The sequence below is a fragment of the Oryx dammah genome, unplaced genomic scaffold, assembly GCF_014754425.2.
Source record: "Oryx dammah isolate SB20612 unplaced genomic scaffold, SCBI_Odam_1.1 HiC_scaffold_7, whole genome shotgun sequence".
Classification (NCBI taxonomy): Eukaryota; Metazoa; Chordata; class Mammalia; order Artiodactyla; family Bovidae; genus Oryx; species Oryx dammah.
Genome location: NW_024070191.1, coordinates 40,329,001 through 40,356,270, shown reverse-complemented (window position 1 = coordinate 40,356,270; position 27,270 = coordinate 40,329,001). Strand labels below are relative to the sequence as shown.

Below are 27,270 nucleotides of genomic sequence, written 5' to 3'. Positions count from 1 at the left end.
CTCAGCTCTGCATCTGCACTGTGACAGATGCGCCTGCATCCCACAGGCTGGAGAGCTGGACGTCTGCACGAGTTTCCCTTCTACAGCACAGAAAATTCCAGAGTGAGAATGCCAAGATGGCCACGACCTAAAAGCCGAGAGGGATAAAGCACGAGCCTGGGACTGTCGCTGGGGGTGGCCCAGAAGAGTGACTCGGCTCATCTCAAACAAAAATCCACCATATGTTCATTAGGGGCTAAATTACTGCTGGGAAAAAACGACTTTCAGTCCTTTGAAGGACTTTGGGAGAACAGGCAGGAAGATCCATCCTGACTCTGTCAGGTTAGGGCTGATGTTTGTGACCATCAGCAGAAGCTGAGTCGAGAGCTGTGGGCAGTTCCTGGTTACGGGGGGCTTGAGGGAGCAGAGATGAGTTTGTCAGGATGGCAGATGCTGAGGGGAGATGGTGATGCTGGCGACAGGGGGGTGGGGTCGGGAGAGAGGCCCAGGTGTGGGGGTCTGCTGCTGCTGCTGCTAAGTCGCCTCAGTCCTGTTCGACTCTGCGACCCTATAGACGGCAGCCCACCAGGCTCCTCTGTCCCTGGGATTCTCCAGGCAAGAATACTGGAGTGGGTTACTATTGCCTTCTCCAATGCATGAAAGTGAAAAGTGAAAGTGAAGTCGCTCAGTCGTGCCGACCCTTATTTAACCTATGGACTGCAGCCCACCAGGCTTCTCCGTCCATGGGATTTTCCAGGCAAGGGTGCTGGAGTGGGCTGCCATGCCCTCCTCCAGAGGATAGATACATGCATCTACCCTGTATCCATTCCTATTGTAGAAAGTGTCACTGTGCCTCCTAGTCTCTGAGAAAAAGAAGTATTTGCTATCGTGTTAAAGAAAAGAATGTGTGAGCCGCACAGAAATTCTCTTTCTGGGTGTGGAGGGTTTGTTTTTTTTTTTGCTGCAGGGCATGCAGGACTTCCCCAAGCAAGGATGGACCCCATGTGTGTGTGTGTGTGTGTGTGCGCGCGCGCGTGTGCAGTTACGGTTTTCCGTTCCGTTGTTTCTCAGCTGAGCTGCTTAGACAGGAAGCTTTGTTTTGCTGAGCGGGGTCTCAGAGGGGGATGGACACGGGAGAGGCGGTGCGAGGGGCCACCCTCTCCGAAGGGAGTGGGCAGGAGGAGATGGGGCGGTGTGGGGGCGGGGCTCCCGGCTTGAAGGGGCGGGGCTCCCAGTGTGGGGGCGTGGCTCCTGGCTTGGGGCGGGGTCTGCAGCCCCCCACTTCCCTGGGGCTTCCGCAGCTCCCTGAGGAGCGAAGAGAAGAGATGGATGGGGAGGGTTTTAATTTAGAAGGTCTCCGTGTGATTCGTCTGCTGCAGCCTCCTCCTTGCCCTCAACGTTTTGGGGAAGCCTGGCGTTTCCTTTCTTGCTGACTTGTGGTGAGATTTTGGTTGCTTCGAGGAGGGGCCCCATGCTTCCTTGGTGATCAGTGGTAAAGAATCCACCTGCTAATGCAACAGACCCACGTTCGATCCCTGGGTAGGAAAGGTGCCCTGGAGAGAGAAATAGCAACCCGCTCCCGTATTCTTGCCTGGAGAACCCCATGGAACGTGGCATGCTACAGTCCATGGGGTGGCGACGTGTCAGACAGGGCTTAGGGGCTGAACAACAACAGCAGCAACAATCAGCACCATGCTGGGGAGGGGGCAAAGAGGCCCCATTGCTTCCTGGGCGAAATACCCAAGAAAGAAAAGCCAGGTTTCCATTTGTGATTGGCACCAGGAGACATAAGAGACATGGGTTCAATTCCTGGGTCAGGAAGATCCCCTGGAGGAGGAAACAGCAACCCACTCCAATATTCTTGCCTGGAGAACCCCGTGGACAGAGGAGACTGGGGGGCTGCAGTCCGTGGGGTCGCAAAGAGTCAGACATGACTGAGCGCACCGACAGCAGAGCTAGCTATCTCGGCAAACTGGTATTTTTCTTTCTCCAAAGCTATCTGTGGCCACACTGCAGAGTGTGTAGCTGGCTCTCTGAAATCCGAGGCCACGTTTTATTTTTGGCCACGACTGGGGAAACAGGAATTCAGAAGAAAGTACACTAAGGCTTCAGATGCCCCTTCCGAGTAATTACGCCAGGAGTGCATAACCCAACAATTCAAACTCCTGGTTCACGGAGCAACGTGGGGGAGGAAGCGAAGCCACGTCTGGCCTCTGTGTACGGCCCTTGCTGGGACACCAGTGCGCAGACCTGTGCATGGCCGTCCTGACTTTGGCAGGAGGGACAGACGGACGGCCAGCACTGCCGGGTTTCCCCGCCCTGCCCTCTGAGGCTAGGGCCAGGGTACTGTGGGGGTGTGGTTGGTGCATAAAGGGTGCCTGTTGAGACAACCTTCCCCCTTAACCAATGATGCCTGTGTCTGAATGGAAAGAACTGTGTGTTGGCATAGAAGTACTAACACATCCCAAGGACCCACTGAGTCCTGCCCTGCAGAATTCACCAGAAGAGATTTCTTAGCTGGAGAACATAGACGGAAGTCCTAAAATGACACCTCTTTAGAGCTCCCTGTGTCTAAACTGGAAACTTCTGTTTGTCAGGAATGTCATAGCATCGTGTTCACAGCTCACCTGTAAAAGGTACAAAATAGGAATTACACACATCAAGAAGGAGAGAGAAAAGAATTAAGCAAACTTGGTAAAAGGTTAACATTTGAGGACTTTGGGTATTCTCTGAACTCATCTCACAAACTTTCTGTTAGTATGAAATTACTTCAAAAGAAGACACATTTTTAAAAGGTCAAATATTGCCATAAACAAAAAGGAGAGGTGGATACTGAAATGGGAAAAAGTTTTGTAACATTTATGACATGATAAATTAAATCCTTAATATTAAATTATAAGAAAAAGACTAATAGTACAATAGAAAAGTTCACTGTACAGGTAAGTTACAAAAGAAGACATTTAAGTGGCCAACTGTGTGCGTGTGTCTGTGTAGTCAAATCTATTATTTGTAACAAACATGTAAAGTTTTGAAAAACTTTGATACAAACTATGATAAAACTTTGCCTAATTAATTGCCTTTCTCAAAAGTAAACTACTGAAAATCTCCAAAGTTAGAGGGTATATGATTAAATGGACATTGCACTGCTGTTTGGTCCAGTAACCTGGCTACAATTTGTCAATAGAAAAGGTTTTTAATGTTCATTTCCTTTGACCCAGAATTCCCCCCCCCCTTTTTTTTTTACTTAGGCAAATCTATCCTGTGAAAATAATGAGAGATGTCAAATTATTTATACTGTGGTTCATTATAACATTATTTATAATAATATTAAAAGCCAGACATGCAGGGTCTGTATCACTGTTTGATGGGTCACTAAGTAGCTGTGAACAAAATCTTATTTTAGAAGAGCATTTATATGGATGGGAAATGCTAACAACATGCAAGCTGTTAGCACTTGCTCTCTCTGAGTGGCATCCTTATCTGGCTATGAACAACCTCTGACCCTGTGAGGGGGTTATCTACAGAGGTCACAGAGGGCACAGGACAGGAGCTCAGCTGTGCTTCCATCTCTGAAGGGATGGAGTGGTCATCAGGGAGAGGCTACACCAAGACGGCCCCCTTGGCGATTGACATGGGCTTCACAATAAAACCCTAGTGGCTTAGACACTAGAGAGTCTGCCTGCCATGCAGGAGACCCAGGTTCGATCCCTGGGTCAGAAAGATCCCCTGGAGAAGGGAATGGCAACCCACCCCAGTATTCTTGCCTGGAGAATTCCATAGACAGAGGAGCCTGGAGGGCTACAGTCCATGGGGTCACAAAGAGTTGGACATGACTGAGTGACTAGCACTTCACTTTCTTTCACGATAAAACACTGACCTTTCCCAACTTAGATGTATTGTTTGACTCATAAAAACCTATCCATTACAAAACACAAAATACCTTTCTCCAGGGCACCTTTTTTCTCTACACTCAACCATCAATGTAGTCATGCCTGACTTTATGACAATGTGATTTATAGATGTTCAAATCTAAGTGCAACCTAATCTTAAGAGTGGAGGCAGAATTAGAACTAGTCTCACTTTCTCATTTAATTGATAAGGAATTCAAGCTCTAGGGAGATTAGGTGACTTGCTTGGTTCTTATCTTGAATATAATAAATGCTTGTTCAAGTAATGAGAATACAAAATCCGCAGTGGGCAACCGGACAATGCATACGGGCCAGCAAGTCATGGATGAAGACACACAAGTGGCCAAAGGACATGCAAAAGCACTCAACCTCGGGAGCAGTAAGAAATGTGAGTTTTCAGCCTATTCGATGAGTGAGGACAAGGGGCTGCAATGTAAGGTATCAGATCAGAGTCTTCTCTGTAGTGCAGAACGGGGCTTGTGCCCCCACCTACTGCCTCTTCCGTTGCCCACAGCCTCCCACTTACACAAGATGCCGGGGAACCCTCCCCTTCACGCCCTCCTACCACCACCAACAAATATGCTTGTTCTCTTTGAAAAAGCAAACACACACAAACACAAGCATGGAAACGCTCTGAGGATCTCACGGTGAACACCCTGGGCCCATGCCTGGGGGCTCTGGTCTGTCCCATCCCGCCCTCCTCCTCCCATCTCACCCCAGGACACACGGAATAGGATTCCTCGAGCGAGAGAAAGCAGAGGGTCAAGGTCGCTGCGGGTCAGCTGGACGCACAAGCGGGCCACACAGAAGAGGCATGGGTCCCTCCGCTGGGAGGCCTGTGATTCACGGGGCAGCTCCGTCGCGGGCTGGCCTCTTGTCCCGCCCTGACTCCCTGAACCAGCTCGGAGCACCCGGAGCAGCCCCGTTTCTGCCTCTGCAGGTACGCTTCCAGGAGCCCCAGTCCTTAGCTCCCTTCTCATCAAGGCTCAAAGCCTCTCACTTGGCTATTTAAAATTACAGACATTCATATCTTAGAACCAACTCTCCCGTGGTGCAAATCATGACTTTATGCAAAGTGGAGCTCATTACAATGACATAAACGTGAGCAGAGTCCCCTCAGATTGCCCAGGAAGCTGTGCTTAATACTAGACCAGTAAAACGGGGGTCCCAACCCCCAGGGCCACAGGCTGGTGCTGGTTCATGGCCTGTTAGGCACCAGGAGGCGAGCAGGGCCGAGAGCAGAGCTTTGTCGGTATTCACAGCTGCCCCCGTTGCTTGTGTTACCGCCTGAGGTCTGCCTCCTGTCAGCTCAGCACGATCCGACGCAGGATCATATATGATCTCCTATCCCAGGTGGCCCGAGTGGAAAGAACCCACCTGCCAGTGCGGGGGATGTTAAGAGATGTGGGTTTGATCCTTGGGTCGGGAAGATCCCCTGGAGGAGGGCGTGGCAACCCACTCCAGTATTCTAGCCTGGAGAATCCCGTGGGCAAGGAGCCTGGCGGGCCACAGTCTGCGGGGTTGCAGATTTGGACACGACAGAAGTGACTTAGCACGCAGCATACACAGGATCATAAAAGCATGAGCGCTGCTGTGCTCGAACCATCCTGAAACCATCCTTCTCCCGCCCTGGCCTGTGGAAAAACTGTCTTGCATGAAACCAGTCCCTGATGCCAAAAGGTTGGGAACCGTGGCAATAAAATATGGTATCAGGGCACTTCCTTCCTCCCCTCTAAGAATCTGTATTTTGGGAGATTTCATATGGTCCTAATATTAAGTAGGTTAAGGCAGAGTAATGAGAACAGTGCAGCAAGACATGACTCCTCTGCAGCTGATATTAAGTAGCTCCAGAAAATAAACCATTCTTCTTTTGGGTAAATGCAAAATACGGAAATTTCATAAGTGCTATGGCCGAATGCTTTTCTTGTTTCCATTGTCTGCTGTTTTGGCAAACCAGATTCAATGTTCTTACTCTTGTCCAATTTAAAAATTGGTTTTCTTTTCATAAAGGTTAATTGATTTCCTGTATTGCATAACAGCAATATTACCCATTACTTGTTTCAGACAGAAAATATGCATATTTGCCCTTTACGTTATGCTTCTAAAGCCAGCACTCAGTTCTGATGACTTACAGGTTTATTATGGTCTCCTTTTAGATTTCTTAAAATAAACACACAGCTCGAGATAGAGGAAGATAGAGGAAGAAGGACACTTTTATTTCATCCACAAACGGGGTGTCTAAAGCAATGATTTTCTCTGCTGAGCCTATTAGCGTAGACTGAGCATATGTGTGTGTGGATTGATTTCTTTTGAAAATAGAACTGCCATTAGTTTCTGTGCCTTGAAGCAAATGCTGGGAAGCAAAAACTTCCTCCTCCACAGGGAGGTAACAGGTTCTAGCCCAGCCTGCGGGGACGGCATCCCGCATCCACAGATTGGCTGAAAGCTGGCTTAATCTAGAACCATCTTACGCTGAGCCCGGATTCCCAGCTCAGTCCTGGAGATGAGCTGGCTCGGCCTGGGGATTCTGCTCAATAAAAGACTATCCTGACTTCTAGACCAGGAGTCAGCAAATGATGGTCCTCAGGCCAACGCTGGCCTGCTGCCTGTTTTGTAAATAAAGTTTTATTGAGACACAGCCAAGCCTATTTACATACCGCCCATGGCTTTTCATGCTATGGTGGTAGAGTTGCCAGTGGCATACAAATGGGGCTGGGTGTGTTTTGGTCCCTGTTGCTAAGAACTAAGCTGGGAAGATGAGATGGGTTCCCAGGCACTCATTTCCTACAGGTGTGAATCGCTCTGGCGTGCCCGGGTGCTCTTTTTGCTGCTCCAGGAACTCGAGCGTGGATGGGCAGAGAGGCGTGGAATGATGTTGGAGATGTACGCTATGGGCATTAGTGAGCGTGTAAGCTTGCAGAGGAGTGAGGTCTGTAGGGACCTGCCCTGCTGCCATGGTAACCAAGTGACCGTCCCAGGGTTGGGGCTGGGCTGGAAGGTGTGTTATAAACTGAGCCAATGGCCGAGTCCAGTCAGCAGATATATTTTGACTGGCCCATGGATCCTTGATTTGTTTTTATATATGTTAACCGCTTATATTTAGAAACGGGGATATTTCAGTCTAAATCTGGATTTTCAGCTTCCCTTGAAAATTTGAAATCTCTGGACACACTGGGCTCCCTCCCTGCTGTCAGTGATGGTCTGGGGTGGAGGAGCGTTTTCTCTTCGGAGAGAACCTGGCTCTCCTGTCCTGGGCATTTGCTTTTCCCGACACCCAGCTGTTTCAGGCCTGGGTGTTTCCTGCCTGGCCGCTGGGGCCTCTGAGCTTGCAATCTCAGCTCTGTGCGTTGCACAGAGGCTCCGTGTTATTGCGACCTGCTGTTCCTAGGGGTGGGGAGGCATTCTTTCTCTCCTCTGCCCCTTGCTAAGAGTTTCTGGCTCACTTTGCCTTGCGTGCTCTGAACATATTCCATCCTGATTCTGCTGCTGGGTCTTCCATTTAGGAGGAGGCTGAACTCACCGGTCACTGAGTACATAGAGCCACTTCTTATATGATGTGAAAGGAAACATATTGGGTGTGAGAGGGTAGCCCTGAGAAGGAGGAAAACGAGGCGTTCGCTGGGAATTATCACTTCCTCTCATCATGTTTCTGGTGATGCTGCAAATCATAGCTTCTGAGAAACCCAGAAGTACGTTTGTTGGGACGTAGTCACGGGATATATTTGGGTGTTTTTCTTCCCGCCGCCCCCCCCTCCCCGGCTTCATGGAAATCTTCAGTAAAAGGTGAAAGATTTATACAATCTCAAAAGAAACTAGAGTATGTGCCGGGAGCCAGCACGGGAGATCCCATCCATGACAAGGTCATGTGGAGAGGCCTGATGGGCAAGGCGAGTCAGGGGTCGAGGGGTCCTCTGTCTGAGCATCTACCCCAAAACCAAAATCTGTCCGTTTACTCTCTGCTATACTATACTCTTCTGACATTACCACCTTTTCTCTGGAAAGAGTTAACTTAGGGCTTCAGTTAACAGTCTCCTGCATATAAAAAGAATGTCTCGGCTTAACCCCTTTGATGGCTTTCTAACTTATCTGCCCAGACTTTACAACTTGTGAATTGTTTACAGCCCCCCAATTGCGAGAGGCACAAAGCTTAAAACATCTTAAAGATACAGAGCCTTTTTTAAAGAGCTAAAAATCATATTGGTGACTGATTTCACTGTTGACTCAATGATTGCTGCCAGGCCTCCATATTCTTTATCTTTTAGGCACCTGGGAGGGTATTAATCAATGTAATCGGGATGCAGAAATAGGAATATAGTAGTTTTGATGTTAGCAACACTAGACTTTTGAGTTAATTACTTTTCTTTTGTTATAAATCACTGTACTCCTTTTACTTGTTATAAAATGCTATATCTTTGCTATATGAGAATGTAACTTTATTTAGTGCTTTCTGAGAGTGGCACCAGACTTTAAGAAGAACAACACAAATAAGTCTTCTGGTTGACAAACCCTTACCAGAAAAGGGCTGTAAAATGTTAATTGGCCCTTTGGCCGGAAGATGATGTAAATCACCTAAGACTTGTGTATACAACTAAGCATGCAGAGAGAAAGCCTGGTCTCGATAAGAGTCAGGGCTGCTGACGCTGCATTATTTTGTATTATCCATTGATCTCTATGTAAAATCAAAAGGTATATAAGGCCTTTCCGGACAATAGAGTGGGGGCCAGTCACTGGACTGGTTTCCCCCGTGTTTCCTCTTTACTCCTTTTCTGGCTGAATTCCCATCTGGGGCACGGAGGCTCACCATCTCTACTTACTTGCCCCAGCTTCTAAGATCCACGAGAGAGGGAGCCCAAGGCGGGGCAACCCCCGCTATTTGAGAGGACGCCAGCAGCCTAACGTAGACGGTGCAAGCTCCTTGTCTGGAACTTTATTGGCTTCCCACGTAAACCAAGTTATTCAGCATCTTTTCTCCACTAAATTTTCCTACTACACTATTTCTTCCTAATTTCTTTTTATATTTCTAAATAAATAAGTTTTTTCCTCACCTACTCCGTCTCCCCTTCGAATCACCCTGGATCCACCGGGGCTGGACCCCGGCAAGTATGGATATATTTGCATTTAATAACATTCATTGACTTGGACATAATTATTGCTAAGACTTAGGCTGGCCTTTCAGGAAGCCTATATATCTCTTTGGGTGGAACAAAAATGGAAGCACACAAAGAAAAGAAAAGAGAAGAGGTACCTGTCATACTGTTGGGAGTCATGGGTTAGTAATCATTCTGCGCCCCCTTTTTCACTGACATCTCCTATAGAGAAAAAGACAAGAAAAACAGCACGGGTTAGAACCTGGGTTTTCCATAAGGCTTCTTTCCAAACAATAGCATGGACATTAATCAGCTTGATTCCAAACAAGAGCATTAATCAGCTTGAGGTGATTTGTTACTTTCAACTCAGGATGGAGGGAAGTGAAGCAGGGGTGGGCTGTGTCATACAGGTAAGTTTACAAGACCTTTCAACTTTCATCTCAGGGTTCCTTCTATAAACAAATCTTTATAGTAAAAATATTTCATTCAAGCTCACATGCCTATTTTCCATCTCAAGCTTTTAAGAAAGCACCAGTTGAGTGGACTTGCTGTTTTTCCCAAGAGTGGCTCAGATGTGTTAGCATCTTCAACCCAGATCCTTGCGTCTCCAGGTGTGACCTGTGGACGTTTTAGCATCGCTGGGAGTTTTCGAGAAATAGAAAATTTGGGTTCTACGTCAAACCCACTCCGTGAAATCTGCATTCGGACGAGACCCACAGGTGATTCGCGTGCACTCTGCAGGCTCAGCCAGCCTGCTCTAGAGAACGGGATCCATGTCCTCATCCGAGGCATGCCTTTTCCTCGGTCAGTGCAGAGGCCCCTTCTTGCCCCCGGATCCGTGAGGTCCGAAGGCAGCAGGCGGAGGTGGGCTCACGTAAGTGCGGGCCGGAGGCACGGAGGATCAGGGACCAGAGGCACTGGCAGAGCGGAGCGCTGAGGGACTCACAGATGAAGACCCCGGCTGCTGCTGGGCATGGGCCGGAGCCCTGCTGCGTGCTGCCGGGGACAGAGCAGGATGAGAGCTCTTTTTCTAGAAGGGCTGCCATATCCAGCGGTGGAGGGTGGCTCAGGTATTGTGTGGAAGCCCAGGGCGAGGGTTTAAGGGCCGGCTGTCAGGAGCTCGCTGTGCGATCATGATTTCTTCACGCGCAAAATGAGAGGAACACCTGACCTACGTGCGTCACAAGGTTGGTGTTTCTGAAGTGTAAACAGGATATGAGTGAAAGTGCCGGGTAAACACGAGTCATTGGAGGAGGGAGGGAATATCCTGAGAAGAAGAGCATGGGGCCTGCGCCTGCAACCTGGGTTTATATTCCCCCACTCCTCCTCTGGGGCTTCCCAGGCCGTGCTGGCGGTAAAGAACCCACCTGCCAGGGCTGAAGACATGAGTTATGTGGGTTCGATCCCTGGGTTGGGAAGATCCCCTGGAGGAGGAAATGGCAGCCCACTCTGGTATTCTTGCCTGGAGAATCCCATGGACAGAGAGGCCTGGCGGGCTGCAGCCCGTGGGGTCGCACAGGGTCGGACAGGACAGCGCTCATGCACGCGTTCCCTCGATGTCTCCACGTCTAATCCCGCGGCCCTGAATTCACGCCCGATGGTCACAGCTCGGTCATCAAGCGTTTGCGAGGCTGCCTTTCCCAGGAGACTGTAAGCTCTTTGTGGCAGGTACTACGTCTCTGTCATTTTCATATTTGACATGTGCAGAGTGTAAGATACAAAACAGACACTCAGGAAACGCACGCTGAACAAGTGAATAAAATTAAATGAATGACAGTTGATACGGCATGGGATGAGATCCCTGAACTGGCGTCTGGTACAAGAGTGAGGATTAACTACTAGGGAAACGCGTTCTTGCTGCTGATTGACACTTCAGAGGTCGCCAGCCACAAACCCATGCTATCTCCTTCAACTACCAGCTGTGCTGGGTTCTGAGAGCCCCTGAGCTCAGATCACACCTCTAGAAGTGACTGTCCAGACCTCTTGTTCTTAGAGACGGAGCCACCCTTAGCCCCCTCCCACCCTGCAGACACAGCCACATCCTAACTGGATGTGGCTCCAGAATGTTCCGGGGGAGGATGAAGAACTTGCCTCTGCTCCACCTAGCTTCTGGGGGATGTTTGCAGACAGGAAGAGAAAGAGAGAGGAAGGGGGAACGTTGTGTATTCCATCTTTGGTGGCTGCTGCTGCTGCTGCTGCTAAGTCGCTTCAGTCGTGTCCGACTCTGTGCGACCTCATAGACAGCAGCCCACTAAGCTCCTCTGTCCCTGGGATCCTCCAGGCGAGAATACTGGAGTGGGTTGCCATTTCCTTCTCCAATGCAGGAAAGTGAATAGTGAAAGTGAAGTCACTCAGTCGTGCCTGACTCTTAGCGACCCCATGGACTACAGCCCACCAGGCTCCTCCATCCATGGGATTTTCCAGGCAAGAGGACTGGAGTGGGGTGCCATTGCCTTCTCCGTCTTTGGTGGCAGAAGTTTTAAAATACTATTTGTTTTCAGCCGTGCTGGGTCTTTGTTGCTGGGTGGGCTTTCTCTAGCTGCAGCTGGCGGGGGCCACTCTCTGGTTGTGGAGGGTGGGCTCCTCGTTCCAGGGTCTTCTCTCGTGGAGAGCAGGCTCTGGGCGGGCCAGCTCCATGGTGTCAGCTCGCTGGCTGAGTTGTCGCGTGGCATGGGGGATTTTCCCGGAACAGGGATTGGACTCCTGTCCTCTGCAAGGGCAGGCAGGTTCTTAACCCCTGGACCACCAGGAAAGTCCCTGCGGTGGCAGAATTTATCAGAAGCTAAAACTCTCAGACTGCCTGAGGCCATGTCTCTTGGCCACAAGGCAAAAGCCTGAACGTGAGAGAGAGGACGGGCTTGACATTCACCGAAAACCGCAGGGACGAGAAAGCCCTCTGGTCTCGAACCCCTGCCTGCACGTCTCCTGGAGGCCCAGCTGTGTCCCCCACCCCCCAACCCTCCTGAGCAACACAGACATCACCCAGGCTGGGTCCAGGTAGATCTCTGCCCTGTGCCACCAAGGGGATCCCGACTGATAACACCCATATCAAAACACAGCGTTAATGCAAATGTGTCAGAAGAGTTCTGTGTCCTTTCAAGCATCTCGAAGGTGATGCTACAAAATCCCAGTTATATTCTTGCTATACCAACACTTTGAAAATAGCTCTCTTTTAAAAATTTCAACAGAACAGCATAGGAACTGTAGAAAGTTCTTGTGCGTGAAGCAGAAAAGTAGCCCGGAAGAGGAAAAACATCTTATGAAGGCTTAAAATATATTGTTACCGCCATGACATTTAGTCCTGATTTTGCCATTTAGTACTGCTCTCCGTCTACTGTAGCGCTAATAGCACGTTCCTGCTCCTTGCTGTGCGCCTGAAACTAACGTAACACTGTAAATCCACTAGACGCCAGTAAAAAATAATGACCCTGTTCCAGGTACGGGAGCACTGCGGCATTGCTACACAGGCTATGTGCGTGCCGTGCCGAGCTTAGTCGCTCACTCGTGTCCGCCTCTGCGACCCCATGGTCTGTAGCCCGTCAGGCTCCTCTGCCCATGGGATTCTCAAGGCAGGAATATGGAGTGGGCTGCCATTCCCTTCTCCAGGGGATCTTCCCGAGCCAGGGACTGAACCCAGGTCTCCTGCGCTGCAGGCAGATTCTTTATCATCTGAGCCACCAGGGAAGCACTGTGGTGTACTGCTTCCATTTTCCCAGCACGAATACGTTCCTGTACTTTGCTATATGCCTGATACTAACACAACACTGTACCTCATTTATGCTTCAATAAAAAGTAACATATTCCTGTTATCACTGTTGCACTTCAGTATAATTACACTACGCTACACTGTACTGGCACCACGACTAGAGTATTAGCAGTATACTCCATTCCTGTTACTACAGCACTTTATTACTGCACCAAACTGTTAAATACTCCTGTAGCATTAACAGTATATTTCTGTTCCTATTCCTACAGCACTCTAGCGTTTCACATTATTTGGTGCTGTTTTCCTGCAACGAGCTCTCGAGCGTTAGACGGTGGCTAAATGCTCTGAGCAGGTAGGTGCCCCAGGGCTGCTCTGGGGTGGATCCAGGCACGGGGAGGGTCTCAGCCCGCGCCCTGTGCAGAGGGGGACGCACAGAACCTCCCCTCTGGAGCCATCCCGGGGGTCATGGCGTCCAAGGAGGAAAACAAATTCAAAGAGCTTGAAGAGGAAGGAAGCCAAGTGTTTCACTTGTGGGAAAGTGGAAAAAGCTCGGGGCTTCTCCTTGGGCAGGTGACTGGGCATGGGGAGGAGGTCGGGGCAATGTGAGCAGAACTGACCACCGCTGCCCTGGAGAACACCGTTACAAGAGGCCCGTTGCTCCCGGGAATAGGGGCCTCCAGCGAGACCCAGCGAGGGTCTGCAAGCTGCCCCTTGGAGCTGAGGGTCCCTTGACAGCCTTTCAGCACCAACTGAGTGTGCCCTTAGCTTAGTCCCTAGTGAACTACTGCTGAACCCGAACATTCCTTTCCCATGAGACATTCATTTGTTTGACTGGTTAGCCCAAAAGGCTAACGGAGGGCCAACTCTGTCTAGGCGTTGCCCCAGGCTTTGTCCAAAGACAGCACTTAAGCCTGTCCACATGGGGCTTCTAATCTACCAGAGGGAGAGAACTGCACTACACCAGTGAAATGTGCAGACAGGTTTCACCTGACGTGTCTTCTTCAGGGCAGACTGGGCCCCGAGGGAAGAAGTCATTTTTATGGAGGGCAATCTGGGAAGGCTTCTTGGTGGAGGTGACCCTGTATCTGAAGACTCTTCTTTATGAGAGGCCTCTGCCCAGCAAAGGACTCTGCAAGAAAAAAGCCTTGTGTAAAACTAGGAAATTCCCTCAAATCACACAGGTTGAAGCAGGGAAGCGATCCAAAGGTATCTGAGTTTTTAAAATTTCGCAGTGGCTGCTGAGTGAAAGCAGGCCAGCCAGGAAGCTGTGGAAGGTCTGGGGGAGAGAGGAAGGGAGCTGGAACTTGGTTTGTGACGGTGAAGGTGCTGATAGGGGAGCAACTCTCATGACATTTAAGAGGTAGAAATGAGAAGACATGGAGATTAACGTGACGTGAGTATTTAATCCAGGGATAAACACTGGGGGTGCAAACACGTTCAACCCAGAGGCCCTGGGCGCTCATGGAATTTACAGGCCATTTTACAAGCTGGCCGGGAAGGCGGACACCACTGACACAGAGCGGCTGAAAATCCAAGCCACGTGAGGCATGTACCAGGAGGCGGTGCCGAGAGTGGCTGGGGGCCGGGACTTCCTCTGCCCGTTCCACCATTCCCTGCCCCAGGCCGGGGGCCCCTGGGGGGGAACATTCCCCTTGGAGGGAAGGAAAAAGTGGGCCTTCGCCTCTCAAACACACGAAATGTGTTTATATTTTAAAAATACACATGATGGAACGTTGCCATCTGGAACTCCAAAACAGAAAAGAGAGTGGGATTATTATGGACATACGACATCCCTTCTATGTGGAATCTAAAAAGAAAAGATACAAAGGAACTTACAAAATGGAAAGAGGCTCGTGGCCTTAGAAAACGAACTTATGGTTGCTAGGGTGAAGGCAGAGTTAGGGACTCTGAGACGGTCGTACACACGGCCGTGCTGGAAATGGATGACCAGTGAGGACCTCTACAGCACTGTACTCCACAGCACAGGGAACTCTGCTCAGCACCACGTGGCAGCCCGGCTGGGAGGGGAGTTTGGGGGAGAATGGATACACGTGTAGGTATGGCTGAGTTCTTCACTGCTCCCGTGAAACTATCACAACATTGTTAATCAGCTAAACCCCAATACAAAATAAAAAGTTTAAGGTTAACAAAAAAAGAATTAGGTTTAGGGACTTTGGAAGACTGTGGGTCCACGCCTCCCTTGTGGGCTTGGGGACTGCGGCCAGACTATGCCACATGGGGTTCCTGGTAGCTCAGACAGGAAAGAATCTGCCTGCAATGCAGGAGACCTGAGTTCGATCCCTGGGTCGGGAAGATCCCCTGGAGGAGGATATGGCAACCCACTCCAGTATTCTTGCCTGGAGAATCCCATGGACGGAGGAGCCTGGTGGGCTGCTGTCCATGGAGTTGCAGAATTTCAGTGAGTCAATGGGCGGAGGACGGGGGCAGAGGTGCTGCTGGGCCTGGTGGAAGGGGACTCTCCCCACTCTGGCAAAGACGACGCAGAAGCAGAGCAAACACGAAGGGCACGCAGCCTGCCCGGGGCTGCCTCTGTTCTCAGGGCACAAGGAGCCTCTCGGGAGAGAGCCAGCGTCCTTATTATGCAACAAAGCGGTACATGCGTTCCACACTCAGGGGGTACTCCATCCTTAAAACTCCTTAACAGAGCCCCTTAACATTCTCCTCTAGAGCTTCGTTCTTTTAGCTTAGTGGATCTCAACTATTTGGGGGTGTGGTCTACTCAAGGAACGTATGGAGGACACAGGCAGACAGATCGGCGTTTATTTTCGAGGGCTCCGCAGACACACATACACACAACCCGTCAGCAGATGCCACACGGCGCTCCAGCTGCAGACCGTGATCCCCGTTAAAATGCAGTCACGCATGGAAAAGACAAGCTGATATGAAAAGGAAAGTGAAAGTGAAGTTGCTCAGTCGTGTCCGACTCTTTGCGACCCCGTGGACTGTAGCCCACCAGGCTCCTCCTTCCATGGGATTCTCCAGGCAAGAATACTGGAGTGGGTTGCCATTTCCTTCTCCAGGGGAATCTTCCCAACCCAGGGATCGAACCCAGGTCACCAGCATTGCAGGCAGACGCTTTAACCTCTGAGCTACTTGCAAAGAATGAAAAGGAGATCTGAGAGCTGATTTTGGTGAGTGGCAAAGAGGACAGGGCCTTCCAGCAGCAGATCCCTTTGTGGGTGAAAGGAGAATGGTTTCTGAGAAGCAAGACTGGAGGCTGAAGAGGCCCCTCACCCGAGGCCCCGGTTCAGGGCTGCCTCATCCATGACCTCAGAAACCAACCCAAGTTCTGGATCGTTCGAGATGAACCACTCATGGTGCCTGCCCTTGGGGAGCAGACCCACCCTGAACCTTCGGGGCAGCAGAGCTGAACAGGAGGGAGAAAGGTACATTTGGAGGCTCGGGGGAGAATGTGATGATTCTGTCTGCAAGACGGGACCTTGGAAGTTGGCTTTGAAAAGGAAGCCAGGAACCTTCCCGGCAGGGGACCAGGTGTGGCTTGTGAACGGCGGGAGTAGAAGGCATCGCATCCTGGCACAGAGGCTGTGATGCCCGGTGGGGCGGGGGCAGGCAGTGGCTGAGAGCAAAGCTGCAAAGGTAATGTGGGGCCAGATGGTCTAGGGTCTTGGGAGGTTTGCTGTGGGAGCCAGACTTGGTCCTGTGAGGAGCGGGGCGCTGTGGGAGGTCCTTCGGGGAGTGACCTGACTTGAGAAGCTAACTCTGCCTCAGTGCCGAGGAGCCCGACCCCTTTGGTGGCACCCTCCTGTCTCGGTGTCCAAAGTCACCAAGTTAGACCAGAGAGAACCCCGCCTTGTCAGAGGCCCCGGCCTTGACTGCTCGCCCTGTGTCCCCTCGTGGGTCCTTTCGTCCTTATCGAAACCACAACCTTGAAGGGACAACTGTGCAAACTCCCCCTGGAAGTCTTTCCACGAAGACCGAGTGAGTCATTGCTTATAGAGTCTGCACATTATGGAAATGGAACACGCATCACCATGGTGGAAAAGAATATCGAAAAACTGTATACACACGTATAACTGAATCATGCTGCTGTACAGCGGCAGTTGACACAGCTGTACACCATCTGTGCTCCAATAAAATAAACGAGACACGCGCCCCCCTCACGGCTCACGCCCACCTTTTCTGGGGAGGGTGTTTGCGGTCCTAGCTCGCTTCTCCTTGGCCTCAGGGCATCTGACGGTGAGTTAGGCATGCTCGTCTGTTGTGTCCTCCGCGGGTGCTTCCTGGCCCACCCAAGGAAGCCGAGAGCGGACCGTGCAGCGGTCCCGTCCACAGGCAACTCTCTCGGTTTGGTTATAAGGTCAGACACTCGAGTCTTGGGCTATCACAGGCTCCAGGCTGAGATGGTGAATCCTGGGGGGGTTCTCAGTACTGGCCCGACCAGCGCTCACATCACTGACACGGGGACACCCCGGGCTTCCCCTGCAGAAGGCCTTGGAGACGTGAGGAAGGCAGCAGCTCAGGGTGTGTCGTGAGAGTGTGTGTGGACGGCCAGGGGGGTGTTGACTAGGTCCGTGGGGCGCTGGGCACCGCGGGGGTTTGTGGGGCCAGTGTCCCTCCCAGCCCCACGCTGGCCTGCCCCCCCCCCCCACCTGTCTCTGGGTCTGGAGTCACGGCTGGGTGGAGGCTGTGGACTCCGAGAGGGCTGCACCCGCCTGGAGGGCAGGGTGGTCACGACTCTCTCCCTGCTGGTGTGTCTGATTTTCGCCCTTGCCCCGAGTCAAGGCTTTGACCCTGATGTTTGGGAATCATTTGTAGTAACAAGCTCAGTCCCGAGTATGGCGAACAGACACCTGGGCTGAGAGCCATTCCAGATAACTTTGAGTCTCCGGTTGCAGGTTGCACATTTTGGCTGGGTGTCTTGACTCTCCGAGCCACCTTTGTGAGTTGAGACCACCGTCCACTAACCCTTCAGGTTATGATGAGGACCAGGGAACTTGAAAATGTTTTGTAAATTTAAAAAGTCAGACACCGACCCACGGTATTGGCAGGATGTCTTCATTGTTTTATCTGTTTATTCTGTGTGACATGTGGGATCTTAGTTCCCTGACCAGGGATTGAGCCCGTGTCCCCTGCAATGGAAGCTTGGAATCTTAAGCACTGGACTGCCAGGGAAGTCTCTGTCTTCATTATTACAGTCACTGTTATCAACACCTGTTCATCCCCTGGCCAGCCCCAGTTGTGGTGGGAGACTGGAGCTATTATCTGGCTTCTAGGGGCGCCCTGTCTCCAGGCAAGTATACTGGAAAGAGTATACTCTTCCGACTTCACACTCAGGGGTGCCCTGAGGTGGGCTGAAAAGACGTAACAGCACCAAAGCCCACCTCCCGAGACCCCAACATAAAGTGCAGGTGGAATTGCTCCTGTCTCCTCTTCCCAGATTGAATTTTACTTTCTGTGAATTTTTTTTCTCTTTCAAGTTCATTTAAAATCGTTACAGGGATCCAGGAGGGTTGGATACACAGATGAACTCGTAGCTACTTTTACAGCGTCCCTGGGGCTTCCCCGGGGGCTCAGAGGTTAAAGCGTCTGTCTGGAATGTGGGAGACGCGGATTCGACCCCTGGGTTGGGAAGACCCCCTGGAGAAGGAAATGGCAACCCACTCCAGTACTCTTCCCTGGAGAATCCCATGGAGGGAGGAGCCTGGTAGGCTACAGTCCATGGGGTCCCAAAGAGTCGGACACGACTGAGCGACTTTACTTACTTTACAGCGTCCCAAATGCAGCCCCAACAGTCCTTCCCTGAGGTCTTTGCATTTTAACAGTGAGTCTAGGATCCAATGAAGTGAAGGCATAATGGTTGAATTTCTGATGACTATCATAACGTAAGCACTCACAGAGAAGAGACAGCAGAGCTATTTAAACCATACAACACTGTGACCCACCGTTTCTACTTGGGAGTGTAGTATGACAAGTTCAGTGCAAGGGGACGTCCCTGGTGGTCCAGACTCCACAATCCCAATGCCCAGAGCCCAGCTTCCACCCCTGGTCAGGGAACTAGACGGCACACGCCCCAGCTAAGAGTTCGAAGGTCACCGCTAAAGAGATCCTGCCGGCCGCAGCTGGGACCTGGTGCAGACAGGTAGGTAAACGTTAAAAGTAGGACACCTCCCTCGATTCTGACAAACTCCCTAGAGTATAGTGACTGTCTGCCTCAGACGTGGTGGTTACCTGGTTCTGTGTCCACGAGTATGGAGCGGCCTCACGTCCATGCTTCTAGCCAACACTTACCCAGCAGCTAGGGCTTCCTGGTGGCTCAGACAGGAAAGAGTCCGCCTGCAATGTGGGAGACCTGGGTTCGATCTCTGGCTCGGGAAGATCCCCTGGAGAAGAGAACGGCTACCCACTCCAGGATTCTGATCTGGAGAATCCCATGGACAGAGGAGCCTGGCGGACTACAGTCCATGGGGTCACAAAGAGTCGGACACGACTGAGCGACTAAGCACACACAGAGACATTAAAGTAAAAAACAAACAAAAAAAACCACCTCGAAATTCAGTACAAGGAAAATATTTACAAAGCCAGCACTGTGAGACTAGGGATTAGGTTGATTAAAATGGAACATGAGACTGTAAGAAACTTAATTAAAGTGAAAGTGAAGTCACTCAGTCGTGTCCGACTCTTTTCGACCCCATGGACTGTAGCCTACCAGGCTCCTCTGTCCATGGGATTTTCCAGGCAATAGTACTGGAGTGGTTTGCCATTTCCTTCTCCAGCGGATCTTCCCGACCCAGAGATGGAACCCAGGTCTCCCACATTGTAGACAGACGCTTTACTGTCTGAGCCACCAGGGAAGTCCATACTTAATTAAAATGTCAGCAAATACTAGCAGCTCTGCCCTGGGATGGGGCCCAGGTGTTCGTCCCAGGGCATCGCCCCTTGGAGTGAGGGCTGGGAGAAGTCCTCCGCTGGGCGCTGTGGGAGCCAAGGGCCCCGCGTCAGAGACATCGGGACACTCCCGGTGGCAAACCTACAGCTCCCTTTTCAGATTTCGGGCAGTCACCGGAAGCGTTTCTCCTCCAGGCATCAGACAACACAGCCAGGCTCTGCGGTTGAAACTGAGCGCAAATGGCTGTGGCTGATTTTTCAGTTCTTGGTAAAGTGATTTTAACTCAACCGCAACCATCTCATTCCGGGGCTCATTCCTATTCTTCCTTTTAATCTATGTCCACACTGAATCATAGCTCTAGTACTCTGGCCACCTGATGTAAGAGCCAACACGTTGGAAAAGACCCTGATGCTGGGAAAGATTGAAGGTGGGAGGAGAAGAGGACGACGGAGGATGAGATGGTTGGATGGCATCCAAGACTCGATGGACACGAGTTTGAGCAAACTTTGGGAGATGGTGAAGGACAGGGAGGCCTGGCGTGCTGCAGTCCGTGGGGTCACAAAGAGTCAGACACGACTGAACAGCTGAACGACAGCAACACTGAATCCCTGGCGGCTCAGACGGGAAAGCGTCTGCCTGCAGTGCAGGAGACCCGGGTTCGATCCCTGGGTCAGGAAGATCCCCTGGAGAAGGAAATGGCACCCCACTCCAGCGCTATTGCCTGGAAAATCCCATGGAGAGAGGAGCCTGGTGGGCTGCAGTCTATGGGGTCACTAAGAGTTGGACACGACTGAGCGACTTCACTTCCACTTTCCCTGTGAGCAGTTACCATGGGTTGGAAGGAGCGTGGGACCTGCCATTAAAACAGAATGACACGGGGGTGTTCAAGAGCCACACAGCCCCAGGTGGGTAAGCTCACCCACCTCAAAGGGAACGGGCGGATGAAACAGGACAGACGTGCCTGCCCTTTGAGGGTGTTCCTGCATCCTCGTGTGGGAGGGGCTGAGGTCACAGCCTGTGAAAAAGTCACCTCTGCTTTTAAGGCGCGGTCAGCAGCGGGAGGGCTGAGGTTCCTGGGGTCGGAGTGGGCTTTCCGACAACCGCCCCAGCCCCCGGGGAAAACTTACTGCCACCCTGAGTGGCACTTGGACCCGTTTCAAGCTGCATAACCCAGCGACAGAAGTCAGGAAGAGACCGGCCGGGAACAGTGCTATGGGGCCGACGCCGAGAGGCTCGACCCGCCGCCTGCTGTGTTTGTAACACACTGACTCGTGGCTCCCCTGCTCGAGAGGTGGACCATCACCCCTGAGTGCCTCTAAGAAGTCCCCCTCCTAAGAGGAAGCAGACGGCTGGTCTGAGGGCACCTCGGACACCGCAGCAGAAGCAACCTCGGCAGAGGTCTCACTGGCCAAAGCAAGTGGTTCAAGCTGCCTCTGCTGACACCTGGTGGAGAGGCAGGCGGGATCCCTGAGCCACAGACAGCGGTGGGCGGGCGTGCTGAGGGGCCCGGGAGGCATCCATCACCAGGCCGGGGGGTGAGGGTCTCACGCAGACCCACCCGACGCCCGAGTGCTTACGGGCACTGAGGGGACTCCCCACGATGCAGGCACGGAAAACATCAGACACGAGGGGGAAATACAGCGTTAACACTGTATGGCAAAAAGCACTGCAATATCGTAACGTAAGTAGCCTCCAATTAAAATAAATAGTTTAATTAAAAAAACGTTAACACCAAAGCGGATCATGTTATACTGGTTTCTTAAAGCGTTGGAAGGCGAGTTAAGGCAGCTCCGTACCCTGCCCCAGACAGCTGCCTAAGAAACTACTCTACCGTTGAACCCCTGCCCATTTCAAGCCACGGAAGACGGCTTTCCCTCTGGTACCCAGGAGAAACTCGGGTTTTGCTTCCTCTGGAATCTGCCTTGAGCTCCCTGCAGATTTTTAACCCTGGAGTAGAAGGAATATTCTTCCAAAGCCCATACTATGAGGACTGCTTTGCTCCTAAAATCCCTTGAAGATGCCAATAAAATTCTCTTAATAATATCATAATGGTTTACTACTAGCTAGATGCCCCTTGTGGGGCAGGAAGGGCGTCTGCATTGCCGAGTTCCTACAGAAACAGGCTTCATAAACATTGTACAGTCCCTGTCTTTCTCTTCACTGGGCTCTAATTTAACACTGCCTATTTTAGCAAACTTACTGGTTTCGAATGAGGACAGTGCATACCATACGCAGCCCAGATTTTGTTTCAACAGTGGGTTTCAAAGGCGATTTGAATGCATCAGAGCAGTTATTAGTTCAAATGGGAAAGAATTAATCCATTATGTTTTTATGTTTAAGCCTTGAAGAAATGTTCTTTTTTTCTTTTTTTAATTTGAACTTTTAGTTTTGTACTGGGGTATAGCCAGTTAGTAACGCTGGTGACAATTTCAAGTGAGCAGCAGAGAGACTCAGCCATATGTATACACATGTCCATTCTCCCCCAAACTCCACTCCATCACGTAACATAACACATAACAGTAATTTCAGGAAACTTGGTTAAGGATTGAATCAGTTGGGGTGAACAGATCTACCTAGGAAGGTAACAAGAAAAAGAACCTTCTAAAAGACTCATGGAGTTGCCATTTTCTTTTTTTAAATCCACGAATTTTTAAACTTCATGTTGGATTCAAGTTGATTAACAATGTTGTGTCCGGCAAAGTGATTCAGGTACATATATACATAAATTCAATTCTTTTCCTATTTAGGCTATAGTTGCCCCCCAACTTCTAAGTTAAATTTAGAACATGTATTTCCTTAAATGTGCTGTCTTATATGTGTGGTTCTGATCAGATCCTCCTCCCACGATCAGCAGTGCTATGACAGGAAATTCTCCACTTAGCTGGCACACTGTTTCAGTAGCTGCCTCACAGTGACCCAGGTGAAAGGAATACATGTTCTGTTTAATAAGTGTGTGCATGCTCAGTCCACAAGTTGTGTCAGAGTCTTTGTGAGACTACGGACTGTAGCCCGCCAGGCTCCTCCGTCCATGGGATTTTCCCAGGCAAGAATACTGGAGTGGGTTGCCATTTCCCTCTCCAAGGGACCTTCCTGACCCAGGGACTGAACCTGCGTCTTCTGTGTCTCCTGCATTAGCAGGCGGGTTCTTTGCCGCTGAACCGCCAGGGAAGCCGCTTATTAAGTAAGAAGGTCCAAACATCATAACAGCAGTGTTTGCACGGTGTCTGACAGTGGTGGGTGCATCTTCCTCAAACGTCAAACACTCCACTGGGTTCCTCTGGGTTTGCTGCGGCGCTCCCGGGGGCCCTGGTACAGGGTTTGGGGGCTGTGGCTGTAGCAGCTTTGCAATCAGTGATTATTTCGAGCAACTAGTTTTCCCCATCTCTCCTCAGCCCTCGCTCTCTGGGAGCCCAGGACTACACAATTCGCCCTTTCAGTTTCACATTGCTGAGTGAATCAGCCTGGTGTCAGCTGTGGAGGAGAGAGCAGAGAATGAAATCTGGCTAGATGTAAGCTCCTTTTGGGGAATAAACAGGATGTGACCATCATCTAACGGAGTCTCCCGAGCCTCTGTCACACCGTGAACTTGCAATGCAGACTCGAAATGGCAGCAGAGCACAGCCCCTGCCTTGTCTTAGGTGGGAGATGCAATGAGCCACGTCATCACCGGGAACGGCAGGAACGCGGAAGGGCTCCGAGAAACCGGCTAGAAGCTAAGTTCTTAGGGGAGAATCTGATGAGCAGCCTGTTAAACACCCCAGAACACGTGTAGTGAGAAGTGAAAAGTGAAGTCTCTCAGTCTTGTCTGACTCTTAGCGACGCCATGGGCTGCAGCCTACCAGGCTCCTCCGCCCATGGGATTTTCTAGGCAAGAGTACTGGAGTGGGTTGCCATGCCCTCCTCCAGGGATCTTCCCAACCCAGGAATTGAACTCAGGTCCCCTACATTGCAGGAGGACTTTTTTTCTTTTTTTTAATGGTCTGAGCCACCAGGGAAGCCCAAGAATACTGGACTGGGTAGCCTCTCCCTTCTCCAGGGGATCTTCCCAACCCAGGAATTGAACCGGGGTCTCCTGCATTGCAGGCAGATTCTTTACCATCTGAGCCACCAGGAAAGCCTGTTAACTAAACCAGCGGTTCTCAAAGTTTGGCAAACACTTGGAGGGCTCCTACAGCCGACTGCTGGGCTCTGTCTGTAGGGTTTTTGATTCAGCCAGTCTGCTGGTGGTGTGGCGTCAGGGTGTCTGGGAGTCTGCACGTCTGACAAGGTCCCAGGCGACTGGACTGTCCTTTCCAGGAAACACGTGTTGGGAGCCATCAGCCTACCAGACCTGGGAGCCTGTTAGAGGCGCTGGGGCGCCCTCTTGGTGGGCTACACTGGACGCTGGACGGGCAGCCCCATCTCTCCACTGCTGACTAGCCTGGTCAACCGTCTAGAACATACCAGTGAAGAGGTGCTGATCAAGGCCCCCAGCTCTGCGGCTGGACAATTTCCTTGTCTGAAGGCCACTTGCACTTTAAGTGAGACAAATAAGTCTCCCAGTGACAGAGGAACAAGGAGACCTGGAGATGTGAAGGGATTTTGCATTTTCTTTTCTTAAACTAATTTTTATTGGAGTTGTGAAATGGAGTGTTTCCTGCCACATCAGTAAACAAGGATGTCACGATCATCAGCTATTCTGGCCCTCCAAATGCGAATTTCTGAGCCTGGCGGGCACCCAGGAAGAGCAATTCCAGCCATGAGTGAGGAACTGAGGATGTGAAGAATCAAACTGCAGGATGTTGGCCCCAGATAGCTGGGATGCATACGAAAGGAACATGTCAGTGAGTCTAGTCTCTTGCATCTTCCCGTACATAGAAAAGCGCTAAATTCATTCATTCGTGATATCTGGTTTTCCTTCATTAACAATAGTCTTTTGCTGTTCAGACTACCAGCCTCTTGTTGCAAATGTCTATATGATCTGGTTCCTCCCCTCCCCTCCTTGGAGCAGCTCTCTCAGGGTTACTTGAGATCCTGTCTGCTGGGCTTGGAGCCCTAAAAATTCCCACCGAATAAAATATAACTGTCATTTTGTAGGTTGTGACTATTTTTAAGTCAACAGAGTATAGTTGCTTTAGAACATTGTGTTAGTTTTTGCTGCACAGCAAAGTGAATCGGCCATATGTATATATATTTGTTGTTTAGTCACTCAGCTGTGTCTGACTCTTTGCAACCCCATGGACTGTAGCCCACCAGGCTCCTCTGTCCATGGAATTTTTTTAGGCAAGAACACTGGAGTCGATTTTCATTTCCTTCTCCAGGGGGTCTTTCCCACCCAGGGATCAAACCCACATCCCTGGCGTTGGCAGGCGGATTCTTAACCAGTGAGCCACCAGGGAAGACCACTATACATATATTCCCTCTCTTCTGGATTACATTCAAGTCTCGCATTTCCAAAGAGGTCGGATTTGCACTCTGCTTACTTGTAAGGATGGAGCCCGACCATGGAGGCTACAGGAAAAGCAGGTTTTAATCTCGAGGAAGGATTCTCAGGGGGGTCAGCTGAGAAGCCTTGCCACCATCTCTGGGTCTGGGTCCGGGGAAGACATGCCTAGAAAAGGCTTTCCGGCTGACTCTGTTGAGAACTGCTGCTTATGAGAGAAGCACTGGGGTATAAGCCGAATCACCCTGTCACCCTGAAGCCATCCGCCTGTTTACACCTGCCCACACACGCACTCCCTGACCCAGAGCTCCTGGACACCCTCTGTGCCGTTTCACTGCCACAGGCCTGCAGAGAACTCTTTCCCTGCCTCTGGCCATGCTTTCTTGGGGGGCAAAATCATGACCCGGGTGGTTGATCCAAATCACGTTGCTATGCACACCCAAAGTGCCCCTATATGCACCGAGGGGCCCGCTGTAGCAGTGGCACGCCAGCAGCACCCTACCTGGACTTCTGTGCTCAAGTCACACTCGCCCTCGCTCCTGCCCATGACTGCCTTCCTCGAGCAGGGTTGTCCAGCAGGGGCTCAGACCGGCAGCAGAGCGTCACCCGGGATCTCCCTAGAAATGCAGACCCGTACACCCCTCCCCAGACCCACTGAGTCAGAACCCGTGAGAGGCAGGCTGTGCTTTAACAAGCCCTCCGGTGATGATTCCGATGCCGCTGGAGTTCGAACCCTCCTGCCCATCACCACAGGCCGGAAGGTCTTCACAAGGTGGGCACGTCTCTGTGCCTACTCCCAGCAGCTCGTCCAGTGGTCAGCCCAGAACATTCGTTGGGCACCGAAGCGAGGGTCGCCCTACTTCCTGCTCATCGGAGAGAGTAACCCTTGGCGTGTCGCCTCTGAGGGTTTGCCAACGCTGCGTCTACATCCTCTCTCGTTGCTTATGGGTTGTGTGTTCCATATTCACAAATCAGCTCCCCCTAAATCCTCTCCAGCATTTTTTGTACACTCCTTTCAGCTCCGGAAGCCCAGAACGAGATGCCATGTTTCAGCCAGGGTCTGTTTCCTGCAGGGGGAGGGGCGTTTCTGCAGAGTGCTTCAGTTCCCCTCTGCCAGCCTCAAGCTCATTTTCTGAACAATAGAAGGAGATTGCTGATTCATGTTTGGCTTGCGGCTGGCTCCAGGCGTCTCTTTTTCTCTGGCTGTACTTGTGCCGCTGGGACACGATGATGCTTTATTCATCCCTCCGAGTTAGAAATGCCAGCAGCTCAGCGAGGCAGCTGAAGGTCCCCCTCCCCTTTGGCTTATTTAAAACCTTCCCACAGATGACACGTTTTGAAATACTATACAGCGTTCACTCTGAGCCATTTGGCTTTGGCCAAGAGAGCTTATCTTTTTATTAGCTGCTGCTTGCACAATGCCTGGTACCCTGGAACCAGGATTCTTAAAAACTGCCCATGGGGTGAATCTCACACGCATCTCCTGGGGTTCAAACCCGATCCTTCTCTCCTGCCCTGATATGGCGGAAAGACAGTGCTCACGTTCAGGCTCACGCTTGCATCATTAAAGAACCGGCGTGACCTGCTCAAGGTCTGACGGTCGGGGGGCTCCGCCCGCCCCTGACCCTGTGTGCACACTGTTTGCTCCGTCACTGCTGGCCCTGCCGTAGCAGTGAGGCTCGGGTTGGCCCTGAGCACAGCGTTGCCAACAGCAGCTGGGGCCAGCTGTGGGTTTTGTTTCCCAGTGGCAAAGTCAAGCTGGTGGGACTGCTTCACGTTCCTAGAACGCAGTCCCCCTCAGCTGCACGCCCACATCCCCTGGGTGGCTTTGCAGAGTCCCAGTGCCCAGACTGCACCCCATGCCACTGAGTGTTTTGTGAGTCAGGCCTCGGTTCTGTCAAGCACAGGGGCCGTTCAGGGGTCCAACCGAAGCGGAGAAGCACGGTCCCACAGAGGCTCTAAAATAGTGTCCAGGAGGTCCTGCTACCCGGCTCCCGTTCCCTTCTCATCTCTTCTCAACACGGCAGTCAGAGTGGCCCTTTGAGAATATAATCCTGCTCGTGTGGCCTCTGCCCTCAAACCCCCCCACATCACGCCCCCCAGCTCGCCCTCAATCACCTCTCTGCCGTGGTCTCCTCCTTCTCTTTGCACCAGGGTTGTTCCTCCGCCCAAATGCTCATTCCCCAGACACCTGCTCAGTCCCTCCCTCACCTCCACTAAGTCGTGAAACTAACTTCTCTGGGATGCACCCTCGGAACCCCCAGTGCCTGCTGTGGTCTGTCCTTTCCCCGCGCTCCAAG

At 51.3% G+C, this 27,270-nt stretch overlaps 1 protein-coding gene across 2 annotated transcripts in view; it reads right to left on the bottom strand.

The window, feature by feature from the left end:
- The window catches only part of THRB (thyroid hormone receptor beta), a 435,047-nt gene that overhangs the window by 112,386 nt on the left and 295,391 nt on the right, over positions 1-27,270 (bottom strand). For both annotated transcript variants that reach the window (XM_040243299.1, XM_040243300.1), the window contains exon 3: positions 9,133-9,196. In XM_040243299.1, coding sequence (XP_040099233.1) covers positions 9,133-9,154 — 22 coding nt within the window. In that variant the 5' untranslated portion in view covers positions 9,155-9,196. The remainder of the gene's footprint in view (positions 1-9,132; positions 9,197-27,270) is intronic.